Below are 26,996 nucleotides of genomic sequence, written 5' to 3'. Positions count from 1 at the left end.
AATAAATGGAGGTTTCCTTGAAAGGAGAAGTATTATCTATCTAAAACCATTCCCATTTATAATCTGTAATGGAGATAAGCTAGAAGCCTTCCTAATAATATCAGGTATTAAACAAAGATATGCATTATTACCACACTTATTCAATATGATATAGTAAACTATGGGAAAGGAATTGAAGGAATAAGAATAGGCATTGAGGGAAGAAAACTATCACTCTTTTAAGATGATATGATACAATGCTTAGAGAACTAGGGGGAAAGAATTAAAAAAACTAGTTGAAACAATTAACTTTAGCAGTGTTGTAGGATATAGAATAAATTCACATAAATCATCATCTCAGTATATTACCAACAAAGTCCAGTAGAAAGATAGAGAAAGAGAAATCCCATTTAAAACTGCCACACATATGAAATACTTAAATGTACTTAGCAAGACAAAACAAGGAACATAAAACACTTTTTACACAAATAAAAGCAGATCTAAACAAGTGGAGAAATGTTAATTTCTCATGGGTAGGTTGATCTAATCTAATAAAAATGACAATTCAACCTAAATTAATTTACTTACTTGGTGCTATACCAATCAAAGTACCAAAGAATAATTTTATACAGGTAGAAAAATGATAATAAAATTCATTTAGAAGAATAAAAGGCAGAGAATACAAAGAAAATCAATGAAAAAGTGTAAGGGAAGGTAGCCTTGCTGTATACCAAGTTTCAAAGTATATTACAAAGTGGTAATTGTGAAAACAATTTGTACTGGCTAAGAAATGGAGTGGTGGATTAGTGGATTAGTTTGGGTACCCAATACATGATAGGAAATGACCCTAGTGATCTAGTGTCAAATAAAAACAATAACAAAAAAGTTGTTGATTCAAGAACTAACTATTAGACAAAAATTGTTGGGGAAATTGGAAAGTAGTGTGTCATAAACTAAGTATAGGTCACATCTCACATTAGATAAGGTCAAAATAAGTAATGATTTTGACATTAAAGGTGATATCATAAGTAAAGCACAGGCAATTTTGCTTGTCAGATCTATAGAAAGGAGAAGAATGTATGATCAAACAAAATAAGAGAGAGTAAGGTTCAAGGAAGTAAAATGGGTAGTTTTGAGTACATTAAATTAAAAAGTTTTGTGCAAAAAAATGCAGCTGAGATTAGAAGGAAAGCACTAAAATGGAAAAATAATTTTAACAGCAACTTTCTCTGATAAAGGCTTCATTTCTAAAATAAATAGGGAAATTAGTCAAATTTATAAAAATAAAAGTTGTTCCCCAATTAATAAATGGTCAAAGGAAATGAACAGGCACTTTTCAGAAGAAGAAATTAAAGCTATCTCTAGTCATATAAAAATACTCTAAATCGCTATTTATTAGAGGAATACAAATTAAAAGAACTCTGAAGCACCATCTCACACATATCAGTTTGGCTAACATGTTAGAAAAGAAATATGACAAATGTTAGAGAGGAAATGGAAGAATGGGTATAGTTGTAAACTGGTGCAGTGAGTCTAGAGAGTAATGTAGAAATATGCCCAAAGGGTTATAAAAAAGTGCATATCTTTTCATTTAGCAATATTATTAGATCTGTATCTCAAAGAGATTAAAGAAAAGAGAAAAGGATCTATTTGTACAAAAATATTTAAAGCAGTTCTTTTTTGTGGTGGCCAAGAACTGGAACCTGAGAAGATTCCCATAGTTGGTGATTGGCTGAATAAGTTGTGCCATATAGTTGTGATGGAATACTATTTTGCTGTAAGAAATGGCTAATCAGGATGGTTTCAGAAAAACCTGGGAAGACATATAATTTGATGTAGAATGAACCAAGCAGAACCAGGAAAACACTATCCATAGTAACAGCAATATTGTAATGATGATCAACTGCGAATAATTTAGTTACTCTGATAATACAATGACCCAAGACAATTTGATAGGAGTTATGATGAAAAGGGCTATTCATTTACACAGAGAAAACTGGTTAAGTCCAAGTATTTAGTGAAGCATATTTTTTCACTTATTTTTTCCTGCTTTCTTTTCCCCTTGCAACAATGCTAATGTGGAAATATGCTTTGCATAATTTTGCGTGTATAATTGATATCACAATATATGATTTATCAATGGGTGTAGGAGTCATTGGAGAGATGCAAGGAATTTGAAACTCAAAAAAATTTTAAATGAATATTAAAAACAAAAAATAGAGACAGCAGGGTTGCATAGTGGATAGTGCACCAGGCCTGGAGAAGGGAGGAACTAGGTTCACATATGGCCTCAGACACTTCCTAGCTCTATGATCTTGGGAAAGTCAACTAATCCTGACTGACTGCTTAGCCCATGATGCTCTTAGAACCTGTACTAAGACAGAAGATAAGAGTTTTTAAAGTAATATATTTTAAAACTGGTCCCTTTTTCTTATTAGTCATTAATTTGGAAGCAAGGTGATGCTTTATAGATTATCTCCTTTTTAATAAAGCATTTAATAAAATCTTATACGGTTCTTGTGGAAAAGATGAAGAGAGATGGAACAATTAATAGCAATGTTAGGTGTATTCAAAATTGGTTGAAAGTTCAGATTTGGATTGGCCCATTAGTGGTTATTTGGCTCAGAAAAATTCTCTGGTGTGGTAACAGGGATCTGCATTTTGTCTTTTCTTCTGTTCGTGAATTTTAATAATGACTTGGATAAAGATATTTATGACATGGCATGGCTTATCAAACCAGCAGTTGAAATAAAGTTGGGGATGGAGATTTAGCTAAAACACATAATGACCAAGCCAGGATCTGAAAAGTTTTTGATAGACACTAGACTGATGGATCAAATATAATCAATTTAAAAGAGGTATTTATCTATATTTATATCTATTGATATATGCATATATATCTACAATATAAAGTCTTACACAGGTTTAAAAATCCTATTTCAAAAATATAACAAGGGGGAAGCATTGTTAGAGAGCAATTCATCTGAAGGAGATCTGGAGTAGACTGTAAGCTCAATACTTTGGCAATACTCCTTGGCAAAGATACTGGAGTGGTTTGCCATTTCTTTTTCCACTTCATTTTACAAATGAGGAAACTAAGGCAAATAGGAGTAACTTAAACAGCTAATAAGTACCTGGGGCCAGACTTGAATTTAGGAAGATGAGTTCCACCTATCTGCTGAAAAAAAATTGCAGAGTCAAATTGATTGAATGTCAAGAAAGCCTTCTTAAAAATTTAGCATTGTTATGAAGTTGAATGAGCTGCCCCGAGAGGTCTTCAAGCAAAGGTTGTATCATTAATTAATTCCTTCAGACTCTGTGATTCTATGATTTGTGACATTTTATGGCAAAAGAGAGGATTGTATATAGTAAAATATCTCATTTTCAATAAGTAGAAAAAAGTGGATACTTAGAGTACAGGCCAGTGAGCTTGATGTTGATATCTAGTAAAATTTTAAAACTGATAATAAGGGAAAACTTGGGAGTACTTAGGAGAGAAAGAAAATTTTACTTTAATCCAGTATATGCATGTTAAGAATAAATCATGTCAGATTTTTTATTTTTGACATATGTTATACTAAAACAATAGATTAGAAAATTATCTTACTATATCTTTGTAGTTAAAGGTTTCTGTGGCAGTACATTTCAGTGGATTCTGAGTATGCTGACTGATCAAACACACACAAAAAATGCCATTTAACAGGATACTATTATTCTAGAGCTCCATCTTTAGTAGTGATTGCCCCTGTTTAACAATTTATCAAAGACTTGGGAAAAGGGAGCATATTTATCCACTTTATAGATCACTTGTGTCTTAAAGAGATGCCTTTATATGTTGTATGGAAGAGTTGGAAGCACCAAAAAAATCTCAACAGACTTAAATGAAGCTTAAAAAGTGGAAAAGCTAAGTTCATATTAGGGCATCCATTACAAGGTTGGTGATACTCCTACTGCATCCTCTGGAGTCAGACGTCTAGAATAATGTGTCTAGTTTAGGGTACCACATTTTAGGAGTCTCTGATAACAGAGCTAACCCAGTAAGGGAGGCTAGTTTGCTGAGATAATTCCAAAATGTAATACTGAAGGATTGATTGAATAAATCAGTATTATTTAGCCTGTAGAAAAGATTTGGTGTCATCATTCTAGAGCTAAACTGCCTCTAGAGATCATTTGGTCTAATCCCTTTATTTTAAACATTAGAAAATTTAAATCCATAGAGGATGCCCATGGTCACATGGAATAAAAACTGCTGGGATCCAAATCCAGGTTATCAGAATACAAGAGGAGTATTTTTTTCATTACATGCTGTGATTGAGAGATTACAGCAACTAGGACAGTGAAGAGCCTCATATGGGAGTCTGCTAAGGACTAGTAGAAGAAACTTTAGATGTTTAGCCTGGAGAAGATAAAACATAAGTAAAATAGAATAGCTTTCTTCAAGTACTTGAAGAGCTGTCATATGAAACAGAATTGGCTTATTTTGCTTTTCAGAGGGCAGAATTAGAAACAATGATAAAAAAACTAGCAATGGATAGAAAAAGTATAGTAAAAACTACTTTTGATTCAGTGCAAAGGGGGGACATTTTTCGAGTTGTATAAACAATATGATAGAATACCTAGGAAGTATTGGGTTCCTTCATCACTTTAAGCAGTGGAGAACTGGCATAAGAGATTCTTGACAAGACCAGACTTCCTAAGTCTCTTCCATTTTTCAGAATCTGTGATTCTACAATAATTGAATTTAAATGTCTGATGGTTTTGAAGAGTTACTTGGAAGATGGAACCACGGAGAAGTCAACAACTTGTTTTGGGTTGATTGGATTCAATATATATGCAAGCATGATTCAGTTAAACACAAGGGAAATCTCACTAAGAGAACTATTAATGACTGGCTCATGTAGAGGAAGTAAATTCACCATTATTGAAGATTTCCAAGGAACAATTGGATGATTAAGTATTCCTACAGATCTCTGAGGTCCCTCTTTACTCTGAGATTCTCAATGACTATGGTCTTAAAGCAAAGAGAATTTTGAGCCTATGAATGGATAGTCTTATTAATCCCAGGTATCTGATTATTTGGTCTTCTTTTGTATATAAATAAGAGTGTCAAATTATTTAAGGGTGCTACCTGGGGACAATAGACCACAACTTGGTATAAGTAAATATGCTTAAGATTAAGAAGCTGTAGTTAATCAGCCTTAGTGGCTTTTGAGTTATTGAATACATTAACATTTATTTTTTTAAAAATGAAATGAATATTGTATACCTCTTTAAAAATCAAAGAAAAGTATTTATGTTTTATAATACAAGTTATTTGTCCATGTTTGGGAAATTGGGGGACTGGTTTATTATTTTTTTCTTTACTTGAAAAAATCAAAAGCCTGATAATAAGTGGGAAAAAAGTTTATAAATACATGACCACAAAGGACCAAAACAAAGCCATATGAATAGGCTTTAAAAGAGTTATTTCTGTTAGAAACATTTAGCACAATTATCATTAACAAGTTATTTTATTGAATGAGACACCCACTTAAAATATAGGATTTGAGTATAAGTAATTACTCAAAATTTTATAGACAAAAGTGGCATTTTTCTTGAGTGTATTCAAATTTTTCATCCTACCAAGAATTGAAAATCAATCCCAAACTCTGGGTAATAGATCCTGAACTGGTGAAAAGGTAGGTATAAAGTAATACTTATAGTGATATACACAGAATGAAACAGAAAGAGTTTCATGAAGGTAGAATGAATAAAAGAGTCAGGTTGTTATTGATAAATGTGCTATATTGTAATTTTGCCAGAATCAAGGACTCTTGTTTCTAGTCAATGTAATCTGCTAAAACCTGAAAGGAATTGGGATGTGTTCCAACAAAAAAGAGCTCTTATCTGTGTAGTGTGGGGCAATTACTTGGCTTCAGACAATATAACTCCCTATAAGTCAAAGATGAGGGCAGCTAGGTTGTGCAGTGGAAAGAGTACTTGACCTGGTGTCAGGTCAGGTTTGTCTTTTTGTGTTCAAATCTGGCCTCAGACACTTACTAGTTGTGTGAATCTGGGTCAGACACTTTTGGGGGCAATGAGTTGGCTCAGTGGATAGATTCTATAGATACTTTTGAGTTGGGTCTTCAAAAAAAGGCTCCATCATTTTTTCCAATTCAATTCACACAAACTCAGGTAAATACAAAAAAACTCCACAAAAGCCAAACACGAATGCTCTTCTGATTTATGAATGTATCTGAAAACATCGAATAGTTAACAGAGTACCGGGCTTATAGTCAGGAAGATAACTTTAATCATTTTCTCTGTCACATACTGGTTGCATGATGGTGTTTGTATCATTTACCCTCTGAGTCCCACATGAAAATATTGTTGGTTGTTTGATCATATCAGTTGGGCCTGACTTCATGAATTCATTTGGGATTTTCTTGGCAAAGATATTGGAGTACTTTACCATTTTCTCCTCTAACTCATTTTATAGAGGAACTGAGGCAAACAGGGTTAAGTGACTTGCCAGGATCACACAGCTAGTAAGGGTCTGAAGTTTAACTTGGGACTTCCTGATTCCAACCCTAGGGCTTTATCCCCTGACCCATCTCCCTACCCACTGAAGCTCTACCACCATTATTTGCAAAACAGGGACTGAACCGAACTATTGCTGGGAGAGGAAATTTATTGCCAGGAGCTCCTAATATCAAAGGAAATCAAAGGTCTAGTAAGATAAAACAAAAATGTTCTCTTCCACTTAAACATAATTAAACACAGGCACACAGTAATGTATTTTCAAGCTAAAGAGCAAAGACTGATAATCTACCGTTTGATATTATCCATAATACTTGCCTCTTCCCTTGCCATTTTTGTCACTTTTTTGAGATATGTCACATAGTGGTAATGTGATTTTCCACGTTTCTCCAAAGAGGTGTCATATACATTATTACAAAAGTCTTAACTTATTTTGGAAAGTTCTTAGAAGATACATAAATCCCAGAAGAAAGGTAACAGGCTAATTTTTTAGAGAAGAAAAAAGTCCAAACCTGAAAACTATAAAGCAGGTCACCAAATGATACCTAGGAAGTTACTCGAACAAATCAAACAAGATGCAATCATCAAGAAGAGTGCAGTGTACTGGACAGCAATCACCAGGGCTTTGTTGAGAACAAATCATTCCTGAACAACTTAATTTTCTTCTATGATAGACTGAGAAACTGCACAGACAAAGGAGGAAGCAATAGAAATGTCATGGGGGAAAAATCCAATCCTTCTCTGCAATGAGGGTAAAAAAAGAACAATTGGTAATTCATGTTTTTTTAATTTTGTTTAGCTTCTAATCCCAAGGCTAATTTGTTCAAGGAATGGACTTTTGACTTAATTAGAACTCAAACTACTTTAGTTTGTGGTCTAGAGTAATGGAATGCAACACTTATGGAAATATGAATAATAAACAAAAACATGATTACGAATCTGCTGTCTTGCCTCTTCACTTCAGCCCAGGTTATAGTCTTTACCTAACATAAATCACTGATATGAATTTCAGCAGACCTTGCAATTCCATCCATCCTGTCATTTTATTAATAAGGCAGAAATGCCTACATGGTCCACTATTACCAAGGTGTAGTGTCTTTAGACAAAAGGGAAGAATAGCATTCTTCTGACAGGGGGTGGTGACAGAAGCTGCTTTCAACCCCACTTTCAGTCTTAAACTGAGGCTTTCCTTAGGAGATTCATTCATATTTCCCACACATCCATTTGAGGATTTCCTTGTCTGGTGGCCCAGACCATCAGGGCATCATCATTCTCAGTACCTCAGCTAAGGAAGTTGTTAGGAAGAAAAAGGTAGAATAGGAATGTGAGAAGAAGGCAACAATGGGGGAAGAGGTGAGTGAAGGAGGACATTTGATACAAGCTAATATGTGGTGGAGATCTGGATTTGCTACTGGACACATCCAATTTACTTGCAAAGGTTGTGGGAAAGCTCCATCTGCTTCCATATTTAAACTGATGAGGGCAGAACAAGGCACCAGGTTGCATCTGGTCCCAATATAAAAGAATCTAAGGTTCATCTTAAAAACATGGGGAAGTGCTGGCGAAGGTCACTATCTTAGAAGAAACACTATCTAACTTCCACTACATTAAAGAAAAATTCCTCCCAAGATGTACCTGCCTTTATGTCAGTTAGAAGACAGAGGGAACTCCTGCTTTATCCACTTTTTTCTCTCAAGTTTTTGAGCTCTAATCACTGACTGTGGAAATTGCTATCTGAGAACATCACATGGCTAGAAGGCCAAGGCTTTATGACAAATAAATAAAGCAAGGCAGGACCTTCTCCCTCTTTACCTTCCCCCCTCCCCACCCAAGTCATAACCCTTAAATTCTTATTTTTCTTGCCTTTTGATCCTGGAATGTAATAGAAACTGGTAAATCTTTTGTTTCCAGAGAGAGAGAGACACAGGTGTTTAAAAAGTGGGATAAAGGTAATCAAAATAGGATTTAAAAAGAAAAAAAAAAAAAAGGTTGGTACTCAGGAGGATGTGGAGTTGCCATGGCAACCACTTGTTACTGCTAAAAGCCAGAGTAATTACTCTGACAAAATCTTCCCTAACACACGCTTCCTCCCTCCATTTTTCTGCCATTTTTTGACCAGCATAATTCCCTTATTTTTTCACTGATTTCCTTCAGGTTTTTGAGATTTCTCCATCAAAGGGAAAAATGATTTGCTTCCATAAAGAGATGGATAGGACTTCCTAACCTAAGGGTAATGATCAAGAGAAGAAATCTATTTTGTTTTTGTTATAAGTGTCACAAATAAACTGGCCAAGTAGTTATTTTTTCACTTCTCCCTGAACATTGAAGAGAAAAGTGCTTATTTTGTCCTAAAAATGCTGCTGGAGGATTATAATAAAGTGAGGAATGCTTCACCTGAAATATACAGACTGGCACTTTCCCAGGTCCCTGCAGTTTGGCATGCTAGTAGAAATGCCTGAGCCTCTCACTGGCAAATTAATTTCATTCAGGGTACCAACAATAGTTGCTACTGGGTTTAAATTGTTTTTTAAAAGGTGAAAATAATTAAATTGTTTTTAAAAAGTGAAAATAATAATTTTAAAGGTGAAAAAAAGATGTTTTTTGCACCTTCAAACAATTTCCATATATATGTAAGATATTAATTCTAGAAAGTTTAGATCTGTATCACACTTATTTCTAAGGTCTCTTCTAGCTTGAAATCTATCATCTTAGGATCCTGCTTTTTACCCAGCAGCAATGAATTTAATTTCTCTGATAGTATTTGTTCCTCATATTCCTGGATATACATTAGGGTACAGAAAAAGCTTCAATCATATCCAAAGATTTGGGACATTAGAAAACTAATGATAAAACAGCGAATAGGAAACTGTGAAAAGTAAATGAAATTTTATTTTTGTCTTTTAAATTGGATCTGTGATTTCATTGGTGTAGGGAGCTTCCTCTACAAATGAGGATGGAGAATGAAGACATTCAGTGACTTGGCCATGGTCATAAAACCAGTGCCAGAGGAGGGTTTTGATCCCTGGTCTTCTTAATTATATAATGAACTCTCTGTCCATTATACTGTTTTGCCTCCAAGATCTATATTCACCAGATTATAATAAGATTTAAATGAGGCAAGGAATATCCCTCATATTCTACTTCAGGATTTCCCTTCTTGGAACCAACACATCTTAGGATTTCCATGATTACAGTTGCTAAGGCAGAAGTGACAGTCCCTTTCTCTTACAGTAGGAGAAAGGAGCTGAGTTTCTGGTATCCTCCATTCTGACAGAAACAATGTTATAATTTTTATTTAGGTGTACTAATTCCCTAGTTCATTTACGTCATGGATACGTATTTTTAGACTCTCTTGAAAATTATGATTACACTATTCTTTTAGGAGAATGCGTTCCACATTCCACTTACATAACTTGAGAATAAACCCATGAAACACATTAAGTAAACTGAGGAAACAAATCATGGTCTAAAAAAAAGTTCTAAATCTTTAAGACACTTAGCTGCATAGGACATACAGGTACTTCAGCTAAATAATGTGGATCAACATTTCTGATGCCTTTATGTAACACATTTAGTTGATTTATCTTCTCTTTTAGTAATAACACTTATTTTAGCTGGTATCCTTCATTTCTAAAAAGATCAAACTAGAATGTAAAAATATGAGAATTCATTCAAATTAAGTTTTGATTGTCTCTGAAAAAAATTTATATTTTAATTTTTTAAAAAAGTATATCTAAACCAGAGTTTGGGAGCCTTTAGCATTCAGCAAAGAAAAAAAAATCAGCCCTTAGGTTTAACTTCATTCTGGGCCATAGGCCAAGTAACATGAGATGAAGAAAGGATTACACTGATGTTTCTGGTGGTCAAAACAAAGTAGATTTCAAAGGCTTTAGCACCAAAATCCTGAAAAGGAATACAATCTCAATGCCATTCCTTGAAAGTATTCATGTTTTCTTTATGAAATCATATCTTTCTAACCTACAAGAGCAATAACAAACAATGTAGAATCTTCAGAAGTTTGCACAATTATTCCTATATATTATTTCCTCTGGCCCTCCCTCATAACAACCCTTTAAGCTATCATTCTTATTTTACTGAGGAGAAAACTGAGGCTCAGAGATTTAGATGTGGAGCTAATAAGTGTCAGAGAAATAATTGAACCTAGGTCTTATGACGTATAAATTCACCAGGTTATCCCCTATGTCACAATACCTAACAAGTGTTTTCTTCCCTTGAAAAGGGAGGAACAATTTCTAACATGTTTGAAAGTATAATTTTTACAAGAAATTTCATCTCCGTTTAGTTCCATAAAGCTTATTTTAAAAATATTTCTATTAGTAAATACATAATAACTTGGTTTCTAAGGCTTTGATCAAACTACTTTTTTTGTCTCTTTTCCCCTACTTTTAACTCAATATACCCCAATTTAGGGTAATTAAGATGAATTGACCTATAGGGCCACCTATAAAGCATTCATCGAGTTGTCCTTCTTAGTTCTATTCAACAACACAGGAGCTTTGGCTACTGGCCATGTGGTGGCTTGGAAATTAGTCTGAGTTTAGAAATTTGGAGCTATAGTAAAGCTAAAACTAAATGACCGTCAGTATTAAGCCTGGTACCAATATGATAATCTCCTGGCAGAAGAGCATTACTAAGTTGCCTTTTCTACTTTGTGTTTCCTTTCCTGCGTACTTGAATTTATTTATTAATTACATGTAATAACACATTTCCACATGAGTTTTCACAAGTTATATGATCCAAATTGTCTCCCTCCTCCCTCTCAGAGATGGCAAGCAATTCATTTTGGGTTATACATGTGTTATCATGCAAAAAAGTATTTCCATATTATTCATTTTTGTAAGTGAATAATCTTATAAAACTAAAACTCCCATATATATACCCAAATAAACAAGTGAAAAATCGTTATGTTTTTATCTACATCCCTACACTAACAGTTCTTCCTCCGGAGGTGGATAGCATTCTTTGTTATCAGTTTCTCTGAGTACTTGAGATTGAATATCAGCCTCAAGGTGCATGTCTCTAGGCATGAAGTGCTTTTGAGCCCCCTGGTTGACTTGGATGTAATGAGTAGAGCTAACTGGCAAGAGCAGAAGATTCTACATTGGAGAGGTAGTCCACCATTAAAAGAATTAATCCAAGTCTACTTGTTTTACCAGAAGACAATTTTGGGCACTGAAGAACCAAAGTAAAACATTATGTAAAATGGGTAACTGCCTTAGTGCTATGATGAAGTTTAAATTATCAGTCTCAAGACTACAAAGTGCTTTTAAGTTATTATATTCTCTTTTAAGGGCTTTTTTATTTGGGGGTATTGAATGTCTATTAGTGACACTTCAATGCTTAGCCTTTTCTTTATGTGTGGGAATAAATTACCTGCCTCAAAACTGATTTGTTTTGTAAACTGAATATCTGTTATTCCCATTTTTGCAAGGAAAAGAGATCCCTCGATATGAGCTATAACCAAAAGTGTAAATAAAATTGTTCCACTAAACACTGGGTTGAGGATTTAACAAGGTAAACAATATAAGGGACAAGGATCCTAGTTCCTTTTTCATTAGATGAAAGGTCCCCTTGGCTAAAACTCATCTCTATGTAGAGAACAGGGAGTGTGTATAGTGCCCTAGCTATTCCTATGGGTCCAGAAGTAATGGCTCCTTTGATGTTAGAATAGAATTAAAGTACATTTCCATTATTAGATTTTTTGATGAATAGATTTTATGATTCTCTTTTTCAATATAAAAATTAGAGGAATTGAAACACAGAAACAAAGAAATTCATATTTATAAGGAATCCTGGGAGTCATCAAGTCCAACCCAAATCTGAAAAAGAATTTCCTGTACAACATTCTTGAATGATCATTCTGCCTATGTTTAAAGACCTCTAATGAAGGAGAATACAATAATTAGGGAACCAGATCATTTCAATTTAGTTGTTGGGGATTTTCTCTTTCAATAATGCCTAAATTTGCTTCATTTTAAGTTCTCCTCTTTATTCCCAGATCTCTTATATATGGTCAAACAGAACAAAATTTAATTTATCTTTCATGTGACAGGTTTTCAGATATTTGAAGACAGCTTTTATGTCCTCACTGAATCTTCTCCTTCCCAGACAAAATATCTCCAAATACCTTCAATTGACCTTTATATCATATGAACTGGAAAGCCCTTTATTATTTCTGGTTGTTCTCCTTTGGATAATAATAATTGCTAACATTTATATAACACTTACTATGTCCTAGAAACTGTGCCAAGCACTTTATATCTAATAGCCATTGAATTCTCATAACAATCAATCCTTAGGAAGTAGGATCCCTACTTTACAGATGAGGAAACTGAGGCAAATAGGCATACAGGATTAAGTGACTTGCCCAAGCTCACACACTCCGAAGGGGTCTGAAGGTGGATTTCACTTGGCTGCCCCTAATAATCAGTGTCCTTCCTGAAATGTCCAGTTGTAGTCTGACAATGGTAGAACACAGAGGAACTATCACTTTCTTATACCTGGAAGACATGCCTTTTTAAATACAGCCCACGATTACATTAATTTTCAGAGTTGAAGACTTAAGTTCAAATTTAGCCTCAGACACTTGCTACCTGTTTGACCCTCATAAAGTCACTTAACCCTATTTTCCTCAGTTTCCTTAGCTATAAAACAAGCCAGAGAAGAAAACAGCAGGCCACTTCAATATCTTTGCCAAGAAAACTCCAAATGGGGCCATGAAGTTGGACACAATGGAAACGACTGAACAATCTCTTAAATACTTCCCTCGTACTCCACTCATTCACCACCCTAATTGTAGCTTTCATATCCTTTCCCTTGGACTATGGCAAAATCCTTCTCAATGGTCTTTGTGGCTCGAGGCTTTCCCTACTTTAATCATCTTCCACAAAGCTGCCACAAAGTAAGATTTTCCTGAATGTAGATTGAATCATTTCACTCTATTCAGTAAACTCCAGTGAGCACCTATCAAATAGAAAGCATTATCTGAGGGGTGGCCAGGTGGCTCAGTGGATAGAGAGCCAAGTCTGGACACAGGAGGTCTTGGGTCCAAATCTGACAGCAGACACTTCCTAGTCGTGTGCTCCTGGGCAAGTCGCTTAACTCCAATTACTTTCCTGCTCTTCTGCCTTGAAATTGATTCTGAGTATCAATTCTCAAAGAGGAATTGAGTGTTAAAAAAAATGAAGCATTATGTTTGACATTTAAGGAGTCTCACAATCTTGTTCTGTGTGTATCCAACTCCATTTTCATTTTCCTTAGCTTTGCCTTGGGATGCTCTCCCTTTTCACCTCTGTCTCCTGGAATTCCAGAATTCATTAAAATTCGGCTCAAATGCCAACTTCTTCAGAAGATCCTTCCTGGTCCCCAAGGTTACATTCCTCATTAAGATAACTTTCCATCTATTCTGTGCATATCTTATATACACTTAATTATATACCCATTTTCTACACCTGTTATGCAGACTTATTTTTTGCTTTTTTTCCCTTTGTGTGCCCAGTAGTTAGCACAGAGCCTAGCACATCACAAGGGCTTAATAAATGTTTGTTGGATAGTTGAAAAAAATTGCTCTATACTTATGCAGTCCCTGATTAATTTTCCCCTTTCTCTCCTCCCTTGCTCCACTCCACCCCCCACAAAGGAATAAATATTTCTCAATTTTCTTTTCAACTGTAAGGACACGAAGGAAAGGAAAGCAAGGAAAATATTCTTCAAATTTAAAAAGTAATACTCTGGACCTAATATTCGTCTAATTTGCTCTCATGAGTCATAAACAAAATCACAGAAAAACACATTTTAAATTCAACTAATAGATTTTTTTAAAATGGTTTTAAAAGAAAAAATTTTTAAATTTTTTTAAATGGTTTTAAAAAAAAGTGATACCTCCTAATTACCCTGCCCTATCATGCTATATCATATTGTTCTTTATGAGTGTGAGCAATTAGAGTCCAGGGTCAAACAGAATGACATTTTCTTAATTTTATTAAAGAAGATCAAGTAAACTTAAAAATAAATTTGAGGGGGGTCAGGTAACTCAGTGGATTGAAAGCCAGGACTAGCGATGGGAGCTCCTGGGTTCAAATGTGGCTTCAGATACTTTCTAGCTGTATGACCCTGGGCAAGTCACTTAATCGTCACTTGCCTAGATCTTAGCACTATTCTGCCTCATAACCAATATAAATTATTGATTCTAAGATAGAAAGTAAGGGTTAAGAAAAAAACAAATTTGCTTATTCGAGAGTCGGATTACTTGCCTTTTGGTCGATATATTTGTTGTCTTCTATTGCTGATCTCTTGGAATGATCACAGGATGAAGAAGAAGCTGAAGGAAGTCTTCTTAAGAGGCAGCTTGTGTCTTGTTGTTGGCGGTCAATGAATTGTTTCATAAAGCTTTCCCTTTGTAAACAAACCAAAGAGATGTAAAATACTGTTCATGAAAAGAAGGAATTAATGTCCACTTTCTGGAGTGCAGGTAAGGAGATTTAAAGTCCAGCCATAAAGGTTTTATGACTTGCCAAGGAAACTTAGGGAGTAAGTCCTAGAGGCAAGATATGAACCTAAGAGCTTTGAGTGCAGAGGCAGTCTTCTCTCCACTCTATCTTATCAAATATCATTGTATTTTTTTTCTCTTTTAAATATGTGATTTCCAGTTTGCAGTTGTTTCCCCTACCCTCTGGCCATAGATTACACAAGAGTATGAGTGGATAGTGGTTGTGAATAGTCTGATACTCTTTTCTTTGACACTAAAACTACATTTTTGCCTATTTGGCAGTCAAAAAACCAGGTGACTGTCTCAGCAGAAATGCCAGTTATTGCCTGGTCTGTAACAAGTAGCCCCCTCATCTAAGCCAAAGGAAGAGAAATCCATCAGCTGACTATCAATTTTGTTTACGGGAGGAGGGTCTTTCTTGATAAACAGCAAATTTTCATTTCAAAAGATGATAACAGCTGATTCTTTTATTGACTTTTATGATTTACAAATAGATTTATATATATTATCTCATTTGATTTCATTTTATGGATGAGAAAAGTAAGGTTGAGAGGTTACGTGACTTAGGCTCAGATAACTAGTAAGCTTTTAAGGCTTATTCTTGACTTAAAATCAAACACTATTTCCCCCTCTCTGAGTGGGAAAAAAGTAATTTGTAGAAGTGTTTAACATAATTCAAAGATGCTTTTTTCCCTTTAAATTGTGTATTTATACATTATCTATATTTTCCATATATATTTAGGGCTAGATTTAGGTTTTTACATACAATTATATACTCCACATAACATATTCATACATATACAATTATGTAATATGTCATATATTACATAGTGGTGTATATATAGATGTATATTCCTGAATTTGAGACAAAGCCTTTAAAATGGGGTATGAAATGAACTCTGGGCTATGAATCTAAGAAACACAAATAAAGAAAGCATGTACCTGATTTTAGGAACTGTAAAATCTGAAGGAAGCTTTGAGATTTTCACCATTTGTGGTCGATTGGGAAATTTTTCAAAGATACGTAGGCGCAAAGGGAGCTTTTCTTTGGTGTCAGCATTTGCTTCGCTTTGCTTCAACTAGAAAAAGGAATGAAGGGCAATCAGTAATTGTAGGTTAGTGATTCATAATCAATGAAGCAGTAGGAGTAATCATACAATGAAACAGAAGATGGCAGCAAAGACCTACAAAGTACAACCATACTGAGCACCATCTACACTAAGACACTGAAATTCTGTAAAGCAGTTAAAAAAGGCATGCAAAATTGTATAACGAGAAAGAAATTGCTTATACTTTTATTTTCAGATGTGAGCTTCTTCAGAGCACCTTTTATACAATTTTATTTATTTCATAGTTTATTCTTTTGTTTTCTTAACCTTTAACAAAAAAAAAGTTAATGTCTTTTTCCTTTTGAGTCCAGTACATTTCCAAATATATAGCTCTCTCTACTTGCTTATTATGATTTAAACATTTTGGGGGGAGTTAGAGCTTTGATTTCATTGATATAAGGAGCTCCTGATGAGGAACTCATTTTACAATTGCAGATCAGTTGTAACAATAATAACAATAAAATTATTATTTTATAAACAGCTTTATAAGTTCGCAAAGAGCTTTATAAATATGATCTCATGTTTATACTCATGATGTAAGAATTAAAAGAGCCAGTTAGGAATGTCTGATAGAAGGGCGAGAGAGAGAGAGTCTGGGAGGTAGGTGTTATTTTTCCTTCATTTTACAGATGAGGATTCTAAAGTTTTCCTGATACCTTTGATTCTGTGCCTTTCCTCTGTTGATCATTTCCAGTTTATCTTGTATATTGATGGGAGTTTTTTGGTGCATCATTGTTATTGTTAGCAAGTCATCTTCCTCATTAGATTGTGAGCTCTTTGAGAGCAGAACTGTCTTTACCTTGTTTTATATCTCCAGTGTTTACCACAGTACCTGGAGTATTGTAGGCATTTAGGAAATGTTTCCTGAATGATTTAGTAACTTGCCCAGGGTCATGAAGCTAAAAACTATATGAGATGACATTTGAACTCAAGTCTTTTCTTCTAGGTCCATTGTTCTGTCAACTGTCATCTATCTGTCTATAACCAACCTATTTTTTGCTGGTAATATTATTGGAGAACTGAGGGAAGGAGTGTATCTGAGAAGTCCAGTGACTTGTTCCATGTCACACAGCTCTGCCCCAATTTAACTCCAAATCCTTGTCCATTAATTCAGGATTCCTCTTATTTTTATTTGTTTTGTTTTAATTTATAATTAAAATTATATTAATACAATTTTTTTTTACCCTTGTACTTCGGTGTATTGTCTCATAGGTGGAAGATTGGTAAGGGTGGGCAATGGGGGTCAAGTGACTTGCCCAGGGTCACACAGCTGGGAAGTGTCTGAGGCCGGGTTTGAACCTAGGACCTCCCGTCTCCAGGCCTGGCTCTCACTCCACTGAGCTACCCAGCTGCCCCTATTAATACAATTTTAATAATAATTTTCTGACATTTTTTCAATCCATGATCTTTTTCTGCCTCCTATACCTTCCCCCTCCCCAAGAAGGCAGGTAATATAGTATAGATTGTACATGTATCATCATACAATACATATTTCCATGTTTGTCATGTTGTAAAAGAAGGCACACCACACAAGACAGACTGGAGAAAAATTCATTGAAGTAATAAAATGAAGAATGACATACTTCAAACTGCATTTGGACTCTGTCTATTCCTTCTATGGTTGTGGATATCCTTTTTAGTCATAAATCCCTTAGAGTTGTCCTGGATCCTTGCATTGTTGATGATGGTTAATCATTCACAGTTGATCATGGTATATTCTTGCTATTACTGTGTAAACTCTTTCCCTCACTGCTCATTTGCATAGCTCTTATTTTTAACATTTCAATGAATTGAAACATTTCTATTTTTCATTAAAAATAGATAAAAGAATCCCATAAAATTCACATCTTACAGAAGTGGGCAGCAGGACCAAGAGAATGCTGTACACATAAAGTAGAAATGTTTCAAATTATGGATATGCTAAAAATAAGAGGAAAGTGAAGTAATAAGGAGAACACTGTATAAAGAAAAAGTAATAATGTACAAGGATCATCTGTGAATCAATTAACTCTCATCAACAGCACAAGGATCTAGGACAACTCTAAGAGGCTCATGACAAAAAAAAAGATTATCTACCCCTATAAAAGTGATGGACAGATTCTGAATTCAGATAGAAACACATCATTTTTCAGTTCTTTTTGTTCATGAATTTTTTCCTGGCATAAACAGTATGTGTCTTCTTTTACAACACAATGAACATGGAAATACATATTGCATAATAGCACATATATAACCTCTATCATATCTCCTGCTGTCTTGGGGAGGAGGAAGGGCCAGGAGGCAGAGAGAGAACATGGATTACAAAGTGTCAGAAAACAATTATTAGATGTATCTACAAGTAATCTGGATATATATATATATATATATATATATATATATATATATATGTGGACAGCAAAAGCAATCTCAGTGGGGTTAAAAATCAGACAATGGCAATGCTTAAGAAAACAGAACTTTTAAAAAGTTTGTATTATATGATTTTGTTATATATACATGTGTGTATGTGTATATATAATATATACTATCTATATACACATAAAATTTTTCTCACTCTCCCTAGATATACATACATACAATCTCTAAAACTCTCCATTAACTTCATAGAAGGTGCTATCTTGTATTGGTACAGGAGTTTTCTTATCCTAAAGATGTCTATCAATGAAATTACAAATCCATTCCTTCTTCCTTCATGGGGTCTACTCAATCATTCTATATTATCATTACATACAGTCAATAATATAAAATTTGACCTTTTTAAAACCATAAATTTATAGTTTACAAAATATTTTACTCCAGAAGTGGTAAATACGCAGCCTGTAATACTCCTGAGCAGATCCAGAAACAGATTAAAATGTAATTGGGAAATTTTTAACAAAATAAATAAAAATGCATTTTTCTGTGGTTTTCTAAGTCACTTTGAAGCTGGCAGGGGTCCTTAAGAAGGGTTTAGTGGTCACCATTTCTAGTTGCATTTAACATCATTGCTTTATTTAATTATCTTATTTGTTCTTCATAACACTTATGTGGTAAATGATTTGGTATTAACTAATGCTCCAGTCAGGCATGGGCAGAGCATCTGGTCTACTCTTGGTTCCTGGTAGCACCTGTACAGAGAACTCTCTCCAACTACCCAATGAAGCTAGGCTGCAGGACCTTTAAATGATGTTGTCTGTTTCTCTTTCCCCCCCTTTCTCATATCTCCTCTACCACCATGACTCAATGGCTCATGCCTTTTCCCACAACACCTTCTTCCCCAAACCTCAAAAAGAGAAAGGGTTAATGCAGAAGCATTTTAAGTGGGGGTAGCCTTTTCCACACTTCCCTATCCTGGTAATATTCCCCTTTCCTTTCTTAGTACTACTTTCCTTTTTTAACCTCTGAAGGAGCAGGGGATAACAGAAATTTGAGGCACAAGAACTGCGGTTTCTAAATTGGCAGCAAAGAGGATGCCTTGACTCCCTGCCTCTACCTTCTTTCCAACGCCTGCTTGTCTATACCATTCTAATTATCACTCCGGATAGAAGGAAGAAAAAAAGTCTTTTCATTTCCCTTTCAACTCCTCTCCCCACCAACTTTCTAAGGATCCTTTTATTCTGAAATTAAAGGTAAGAGGGAATATCTGAATTTTGCCTTGAGGGAGAAAGGAAGGGAAAGCAGAATTTAATTCTCCCCCCCCCCAATTATAATAGATGTGGGCTTTTCATGGTAATTCCCATGTAAATCTCTTTCACATATTATTCTCATCATTTGCCATCCCAGAAAATGAACTTAATTTTGTTTTACCTCATGTAAGTAATTTAAATATGTATTTATTTAAAGGTTTTATGTTTATGTCTTTTATATGCTTCCTACAATATTGACCTTTGGGGTAAGGCTAGATGATATTTATGTAATTTCTTAACTTTTATAAAGTTCTTTTTTATATAACAAGCTAGTGAGGTAGGCTTTACAAGTACGAACCATTCACATTTTGTAGATGAAGCGCAGGCTCTGAAATCTAAGAGAATTATCCAAGGTTACCCAATTAGTAAGTGATAAAGCCAAAATTTGAATGTAGGTCTTTCAACTTACTGTACCTCTTGGGTAAGAAGCTTAAATCTGTTTACTTTGCTTTATATATACCACCAAAGTCATTATCATGTGAAGAAACACATCTTACTAATATTCTGAGAAGGAAAGTGATGATGACAATCAATGGGCACCTAAAAGGCCACAAAATATAAACACAATACTATGATACCATTTGATATCATTAAACAAAAATAAATTGATAATAAAGAAGAGAGGCTAAGCAATAAAAAATATGGAAAAAACAGAAGATTAAATTAATTATGGTCCGATGCAAATATTTAAAGAAAAAAACAACAGTTAGTAGTGGTGATAGTATACAAACAGAAGGTAAACATAAAGAAAACCAAGGTAAATATAGGAAGCCAGACTAGAGAAGAAGATTCTAAGAAGGCCAAGACTGAAATTTAGAGAAATAATAGAAAGAATTAAAGTAGAAAAGAAGGATGTATGGCAGAGAAGTGAAAGTGATGCTAAGAGATAGTGCAAACTTGGAACAGGCAACTAATCCTCTAAAGTATGTAAGTAGTAGAAGCATAGCAGGAAATGAGCAAAAATAAAAGTCTATTTTTATAGAAAATATTTATAGTAGAACTTTTTATTGCAGCAAAGAACTGGAACCTCAGGAGGTACTCTTCAATTGAAATATAGCTGAAAAAATATGGTATGTGAATGTAATAGAATAATATTGTGATGCAAGAAATTTAAAAAATTGGCTTCAGAGAGATCTGAGAAGACTTTTATTAATTAAATCAAAGTGAAGTGAGCAGAATCAGAACATCTTATATTATTACATAAATGTTGTAAAAACAAACAATTCTGATAGACTTAAGAACTCTGGTCAACACCTTGATCAACCATGATTCCAGGATATTGATGATGAAAAATGTGTAAGAAGGGGGTGATTAGAAAGTTTGGGGTACATTTCATATCCCCTAGAAAGAAGTATAAGGGCTTCTCCTCCCTCTCAGCTACCCTTCCTTACTAGAAGACAAAAGAGAGTTTCAGAGGAAAATGGGGGACCCCAGATAATTGTGGCAGGGTGTAGAAGTTAAAGGTGAGCTATCCCCACAAGGGGAAATGAGTGTGACCCCGATAAGATGTTGGTGCCAATCACAGCACACAGAAGCCTCCCCATCGATGAAATACATGCCGATCTGTCCAAATAAACTATAGGGTTTATTATAGGGAAGAGGTAACAAGAGAATTGGAAATGGGGTTCATAGGAAAGAGGGTACAGGGTAATTTCCCTAAGTCCCCTCAGTCCTTGACTATGTTAGGTACCCACAGAGATATTCTGTGTTCCCCAAACACAGCTTCACTGTCTCAAACCTGAGATAATATGCTATAACTATGATTTGTTATTAAAACTCAGAGGGAATATTGAGGGACAATGCCCAAGGCAAAATGGGGTCCCGGGGTCAGCTCCCCATAGAAATCCAGTCACCCCTGGCCAACACTGATGAATCTGTTGTTAGATAGTTAAGTGTGCTTCAGGAACCAGTATGGATTAAGAGAAATAGTAAATCTTCTTTGTAAGTCTGAGGAAAACCTTACTTTGCTTACTTTGAGGGTCACATAGCCAAAAACAGCCACCTCCCTCTTTGGCTCAAACCCCCAAAAGCTGCTTCAGTTGGCTCTTTACTCTCAGAAGTCCTTGCTCCTGCCAACTGTCACTGGACCCTCCTCTTCTGTATTCTAACTCTCCAGGTTCCAAAATGCCTGGCTTTTGTTATATTCATTAATCTGGTATGAGATGGATGCCACCTTGACTGACAGGGATGGGAGTTGAGAGATTCGGAATGTTCCCAGGTGCTGTGAGCAAGGGGCAAGTCTCTGGACTCAGAGGCTCAGAACTGGAGATCACAGATCTCTGAGTTGAGACTTGAGCAAGCCTCTGTGAATCAATCTGGGCAGAGGGTGGCTGAAGGTTGGTTGAAGGGTGAAGGGTGGTTGAAGAAGAAGAGGGTAGGAAAAGCCTGAATCTATTTCCTTGCTAGGCAGTGAGAGCTAGTGAACCATCAACACTATTGGTGGGAGAGCTGAGAGAATAAAGACCATCAATATTTATCTGCAGCAGTAGCCTTCCCTATTCTCTGGCTTGGCTGTGGCCAGGTCTGGGCAGAGATAGAGAGAGGGTGAAGATCTCAAACCTCCATCAGCTTAGTAGCCTCCAGTCCTGATTATCAATTAGTTTAATAGATAATAGAGCAATAGGGTTTCCAATCCCCAATCCTTGACCTTGTTATCCTTTCCTTATCTATAGATAAACCAGTGTTTAATAACAAGTGCCTTCCTGAGTGGTCTTTCTATCAAGGCCCTTGGGAAGGGAGTTCATATACACAGATCCTGATCATTATCCAAAGCTAATCAATAGCCCATTACCAATCTATCTATTTTAACCTCTCAAGGGTCCTTTCTTGGGCAGCTGTTTAAGGAATCACTGACAGGTTATCAATCAAACCTGTCAGAGAAAAGGGGATAATTTACAGCAGCAGCCAGAGTGAGAGGAGTAAGTGTTCTTCCCCACCAACTGCAGTTGAGGAGATCATAGACAGATATACATCATTACATATATATATATATATATCTACCCCACATATCTTTAACACTTTGCATTGCATTCTTGCAAATGCTACCCACCTCAAGACTTGGTGATAGACTAAATATGCAAGGGGAGACATATATTTGTGGGAATTTATTTTCCTTGATTTCACTTATATATCCCAAGGATTTTGTATTTCATTTTTTTTTCTCTTTCATGTGGGGAGATGGAATGAAAAAAAAAGTTCTTTATAACTGAAAAAATTAAAACTAAAATGTTACTACTTAGAAACATTTTAGAATTGTAACAATAAACTTTCTGCTAGTAGGCATATTTGAGGTACTTCCTAGTTTCTAAATGCTGGTTATGGGTTATATTATAGACAGATTATTATTAATGTTTAAATAATTAGGTTCTAGAAAAATACACTGAAATTCAAAACAACAATGAACAAATCTGTTTTCTGATGATTCAAAACATACTTAGGATATATTTAAGTGCTAGTTAAAACAAATTTCTAGTTCACAGAACATTAGCTAAATAAGCTTTTACTGCTGAGGCACAAAATCACATCCATATTTGTAGATGGGAAGATTTCTTTTCCATGACTCTCAAAAGGATTCCTTCTGACCTTAAAATAAATCCCAGGTGTATAAGAGGATTTTCTGTGGGTGGTTGATTTACTAGAAAAGAATACAGAATTGAGAGACTAGAAGAGACTTGAAACTGTATTAATCAAGAAAATAAGTTTCCTTGACAGAGATATCGCTCTATCGTGGTATGAAAAAACAAATAATGAAACAACCCCCCAAAACAACACTACTTCAGTTATTTTAAGTTTTGTCCTGGGCAAATAGAAGTTCAAATACAATTGGTGCTTACTATGTGCTAGGAACTATGCTAAGCAATGCATATACAAAGACAAAATGAAAGATAGCTCTAATCAATAGATATAAAAATGGAAGAAATGAATGAGCAAAACTTGCTCTGGTACAGGTAATACAATTAAATTCAACAAACATTTATTAAACATGAATTAAAGGTTGGGGAGTGATATATAGTTTGATTTGGGTGAAACATGAGTTGTGAAGGAGATTTGTATGAAATAAAAGCTGGAATGGTAAACTGGAGCCAGATTATAGAGGGCCTGGAATTCCAGATTCAAGAAGGTACACTAAATTTGGGAGACAGCAGAGATAAACTGAAGGTCAGAGCAGTATTTAAAGAAAATTAATCTGATAAAAGTGTGTAAAGATAGATAAAAGGGAAGATGGAGTGACAGATTAATTAAGAGGCTATTCCAACAGTATGTGTGTGAAAGGTAACATGGAAAGAGGCAATGGAAATGGAAATGAAGGGATGATAAGTGAAAATAGAATTGAAAAGGCTAGGTGACTATTCAGGGAGTGAGGTTAGAGAGCCAAGGTTTGTAGTTTATGTTGTTATTAATAGAATATCAAAAGAAGGGCCCTTTTGAGAAATAGATGAATTTTTCAATTTGAACATGTCAGTTTTTAATTATTGGTAAAATATGTAGGTGGAGATCTCCAGAAGATGTCTGATGCTTTGGTAAGGACATGTCTGGGGATAATGACTTGGCACATGCAATGCTAGAGAAAAATTACTTTAGTCCATCATGTATTAAGTATATGTTTTGTAGAAGGCACTCTCCTAAGCAGCTTAAATGGGAAATGGCAATGCTTTATAGCATTCTATTGTTCACAATCTTAGCTATGATAGAGGAAAAATAATTATGTTATAGCTAGAATCAGATAAATGAGTAGGAAGTGTCAAAGAGAAGGTATCAGAGATTTGAATAAGTGGAGATGGCCCATCTATGCATGGGGAATGGGATAATAATTCAAGAAAATACTCATAGAAAAGTTGGCACATGGACTTGAGGGGAAAAAGAGGTTTTAACAACTTGAGTCCTAGGGAGGAAGGATGTTTGCTCCACATGTAGGTCCTGGCAAATACCAGTAGATGGAGGTAAGGGAGGGAAAAATGAGGACAAGGAATGAGAATAATCCAGTATGGCTGGAACACTGAATGTTAGGGGAAATGGTATCTGTTAAGTCTGAAAATGGAGATTGAAGCAAGATAACAGAGAATCTTGAATGACAGGTTAAAGAGGTTGCATTTTATACTGTAGATAAGAAGGCAGAAACTTAAAGTAACAAATAACAGGTTAGAAGGAGATAAGATCACCAAAAGGGAGAAGAAATAAAGAGATAAAAAGGAAGAAAATAGTATCTCCCTTTAGGAATCAAAACAAAGAGAGCTGCCATTTAAGCAGAAAAAGAAGAAGAGGTCAGGAATAAAAGTGATTGGGGAGAATGTGACATCAGAGAAGGCAAGTGGAGAAGAGACTGAAGTTGGATGGAAGGACTGGTGGATCCAGGTGCCAGAGGATCCTGGAGGGAATGAAGTAAGATCCAAGTGGAGAAGTTAGTTTCCCCTGGAAAGGAGGAGGGCTTATTTCCTGAGTGAAGAGGGATTGAGAAAAGAATGGATACAAATAAATAGAGATTTAAGTTGATGGGAAGTTGGAGGGGTTTGGTTTAAGTAAGGTAGACTTTAAATTATCAGTAAAATTAATTTTAAAAAAAAGGTAAGTTCATCTTTTTTGGGCAAAGTGAGTTAGTTGGGAACTTGAAAAGAATGTAAAAAGTTTGGAAATAACTACTTTGGGGATGGTGATAGAGGTGCTAAAAGACTGTGTAGCAGATAAATTTTAATGAATACCCTAAATTTAAGAGGTGGATGGCCCAAATGCTTGTATACTAAGATATTATCAAAATACTTAAAAGAATGACTTTAGCATGAGGTGGACCTCCGATGAAAGATTTTTGGCAAAGCATGGAGTACAGGGATTCTTAAACTAGGGTACACAAACTTGTTTTAAAAATATTTAGATAAATATTTCAATGCAATTGGTTTTTTCTAATTATGACTTTATTTCATACATTAAAAACATTGGAGGTATTTATGGGCTTTACTAGGGGTATATGATACAAAAAAGTTCAAGACAGCCTACTTTAGAGGACGAGAGCATATGTGGGGCTTATAGTCATCACTGGCAGAAGTTATGCCTTTTTCCATGAGATCAGAGACCCACTGAGAGACTGAAGTATATCCACATGTAAATATTTAATTATTCTCTCCCATCATTTTGTCTAATAAATTTTTTCCTTTCTTTTTGTACATGCTGTAATATCAAAAACTTATCATCTAAATGCTGTGCCCCATGAATTAAAGATACTTTCCCCCATGACGACAGAGCTAGTCAGTAATGTGTGTTATTTCTGTACCATTTGAGGGAAAAATGAATAATAAGCAAATTTGCCTCCAGTTTCTACCTCACTGGTAGAACTATTCAAATTCAGATCATCATGAAGAAATACCAAGAGCAATAAGTGAATTAATGTCTATTGTATAATGATATTTGATGATAGTATTATTCCAGGATACTCTTGGCCCCTTAAAAAGGTATTTCACCAGATCTTTAACAAAAAAAGGTGGTAGATGAAGCCACCATTCTCCATTCTCCACCATTTCTTTCCATGACAAACTTAGGAAATAGTTAACATTTAACTTTAATGCATTTGACATAAACACATAAATATGAAAATGGCATGAATTTGTTATCTTTCCAATACTTGATATAAACAAATTAATATCACAGTCACCTAGTTCTATAAAAGCATGCTGGGCAATACCAATTATTACAAGTAATGGGGAAAACACATCAACCGTATTTGAAATATACGGGTCCTTCAGGGTCTGAAACATAATTTATGGAAACAAAGGATTTTATTTTTTATAATCAAAAAATAAAGTGAAATGTAAGATGTGACACAAAGAAAGGAGTTTATAATGGCTTCAGTTGAAGAAGAAACTTGAATACTGCAGACTTCTATCTGCAAAGAGATAGCTTTATAATAGACATATAGCAAAGAAGCCAAGTATAGATGTGCCCCTCCAGCCCCCAGGTAAAAGAACTGAAAAAAAAAACTTTGTGGTTAAAAAAATATCAATCATTTAAGCTTAGTGCAATTCTACAGCTCAGCATCTGTCACACTGAGATATCATTACATATTGGGCAGCTGAAAGCATTCTGTCTGCCTCTTGAGAGATCTCAGTTGTAATTGCTCTGCATGACACATACCCTATTCTGCTTTATCACTTAATCTTCCACATTTCAGCCTGTGCCTTCTTTGGTTAAATATATATATATATATATATATATATATATATATATATATAT

General features: G+C 34.9%; 1 protein-coding gene across 2 annotated transcripts in view; it reads right to left on the bottom strand.

Moving 5' to 3' along the window:
• The window catches only part of NALCN (sodium leak channel, non-selective), a 483,341-nt gene that overhangs the window by 102,543 nt on the left and 353,802 nt on the right, over window positions 1–26,996 (bottom strand). For both annotated transcript variants that reach the window (XM_044667195.1, XM_044667196.1), the window contains 2 exons: window positions 15,950–16,086; window positions 14,772–14,913 (listed from right to left, as the gene is read on the bottom strand). In XM_044667195.1, the coding sequence (XP_044523130.1) occupies window positions 14,772–14,913; window positions 15,950–16,086 (279 nt within the window). The remainder of the gene's footprint in view (window positions 1–14,771; window positions 14,914–15,949; window positions 16,087–26,996) is intronic.

Source organism: Gracilinanus agilis, chromosome 3 (assembly GCF_016433145.1).
Source record: "Gracilinanus agilis isolate LMUSP501 chromosome 3, AgileGrace, whole genome shotgun sequence".
Lineage (NCBI taxonomy): Eukaryota > Metazoa > Chordata > Mammalia > Didelphimorphia > Didelphidae > Gracilinanus > Gracilinanus agilis.
The sequence above is the reverse complement of the archived record's forward strand: the minus strand, read 5'-3'. Positions and strand labels throughout refer to the sequence as shown.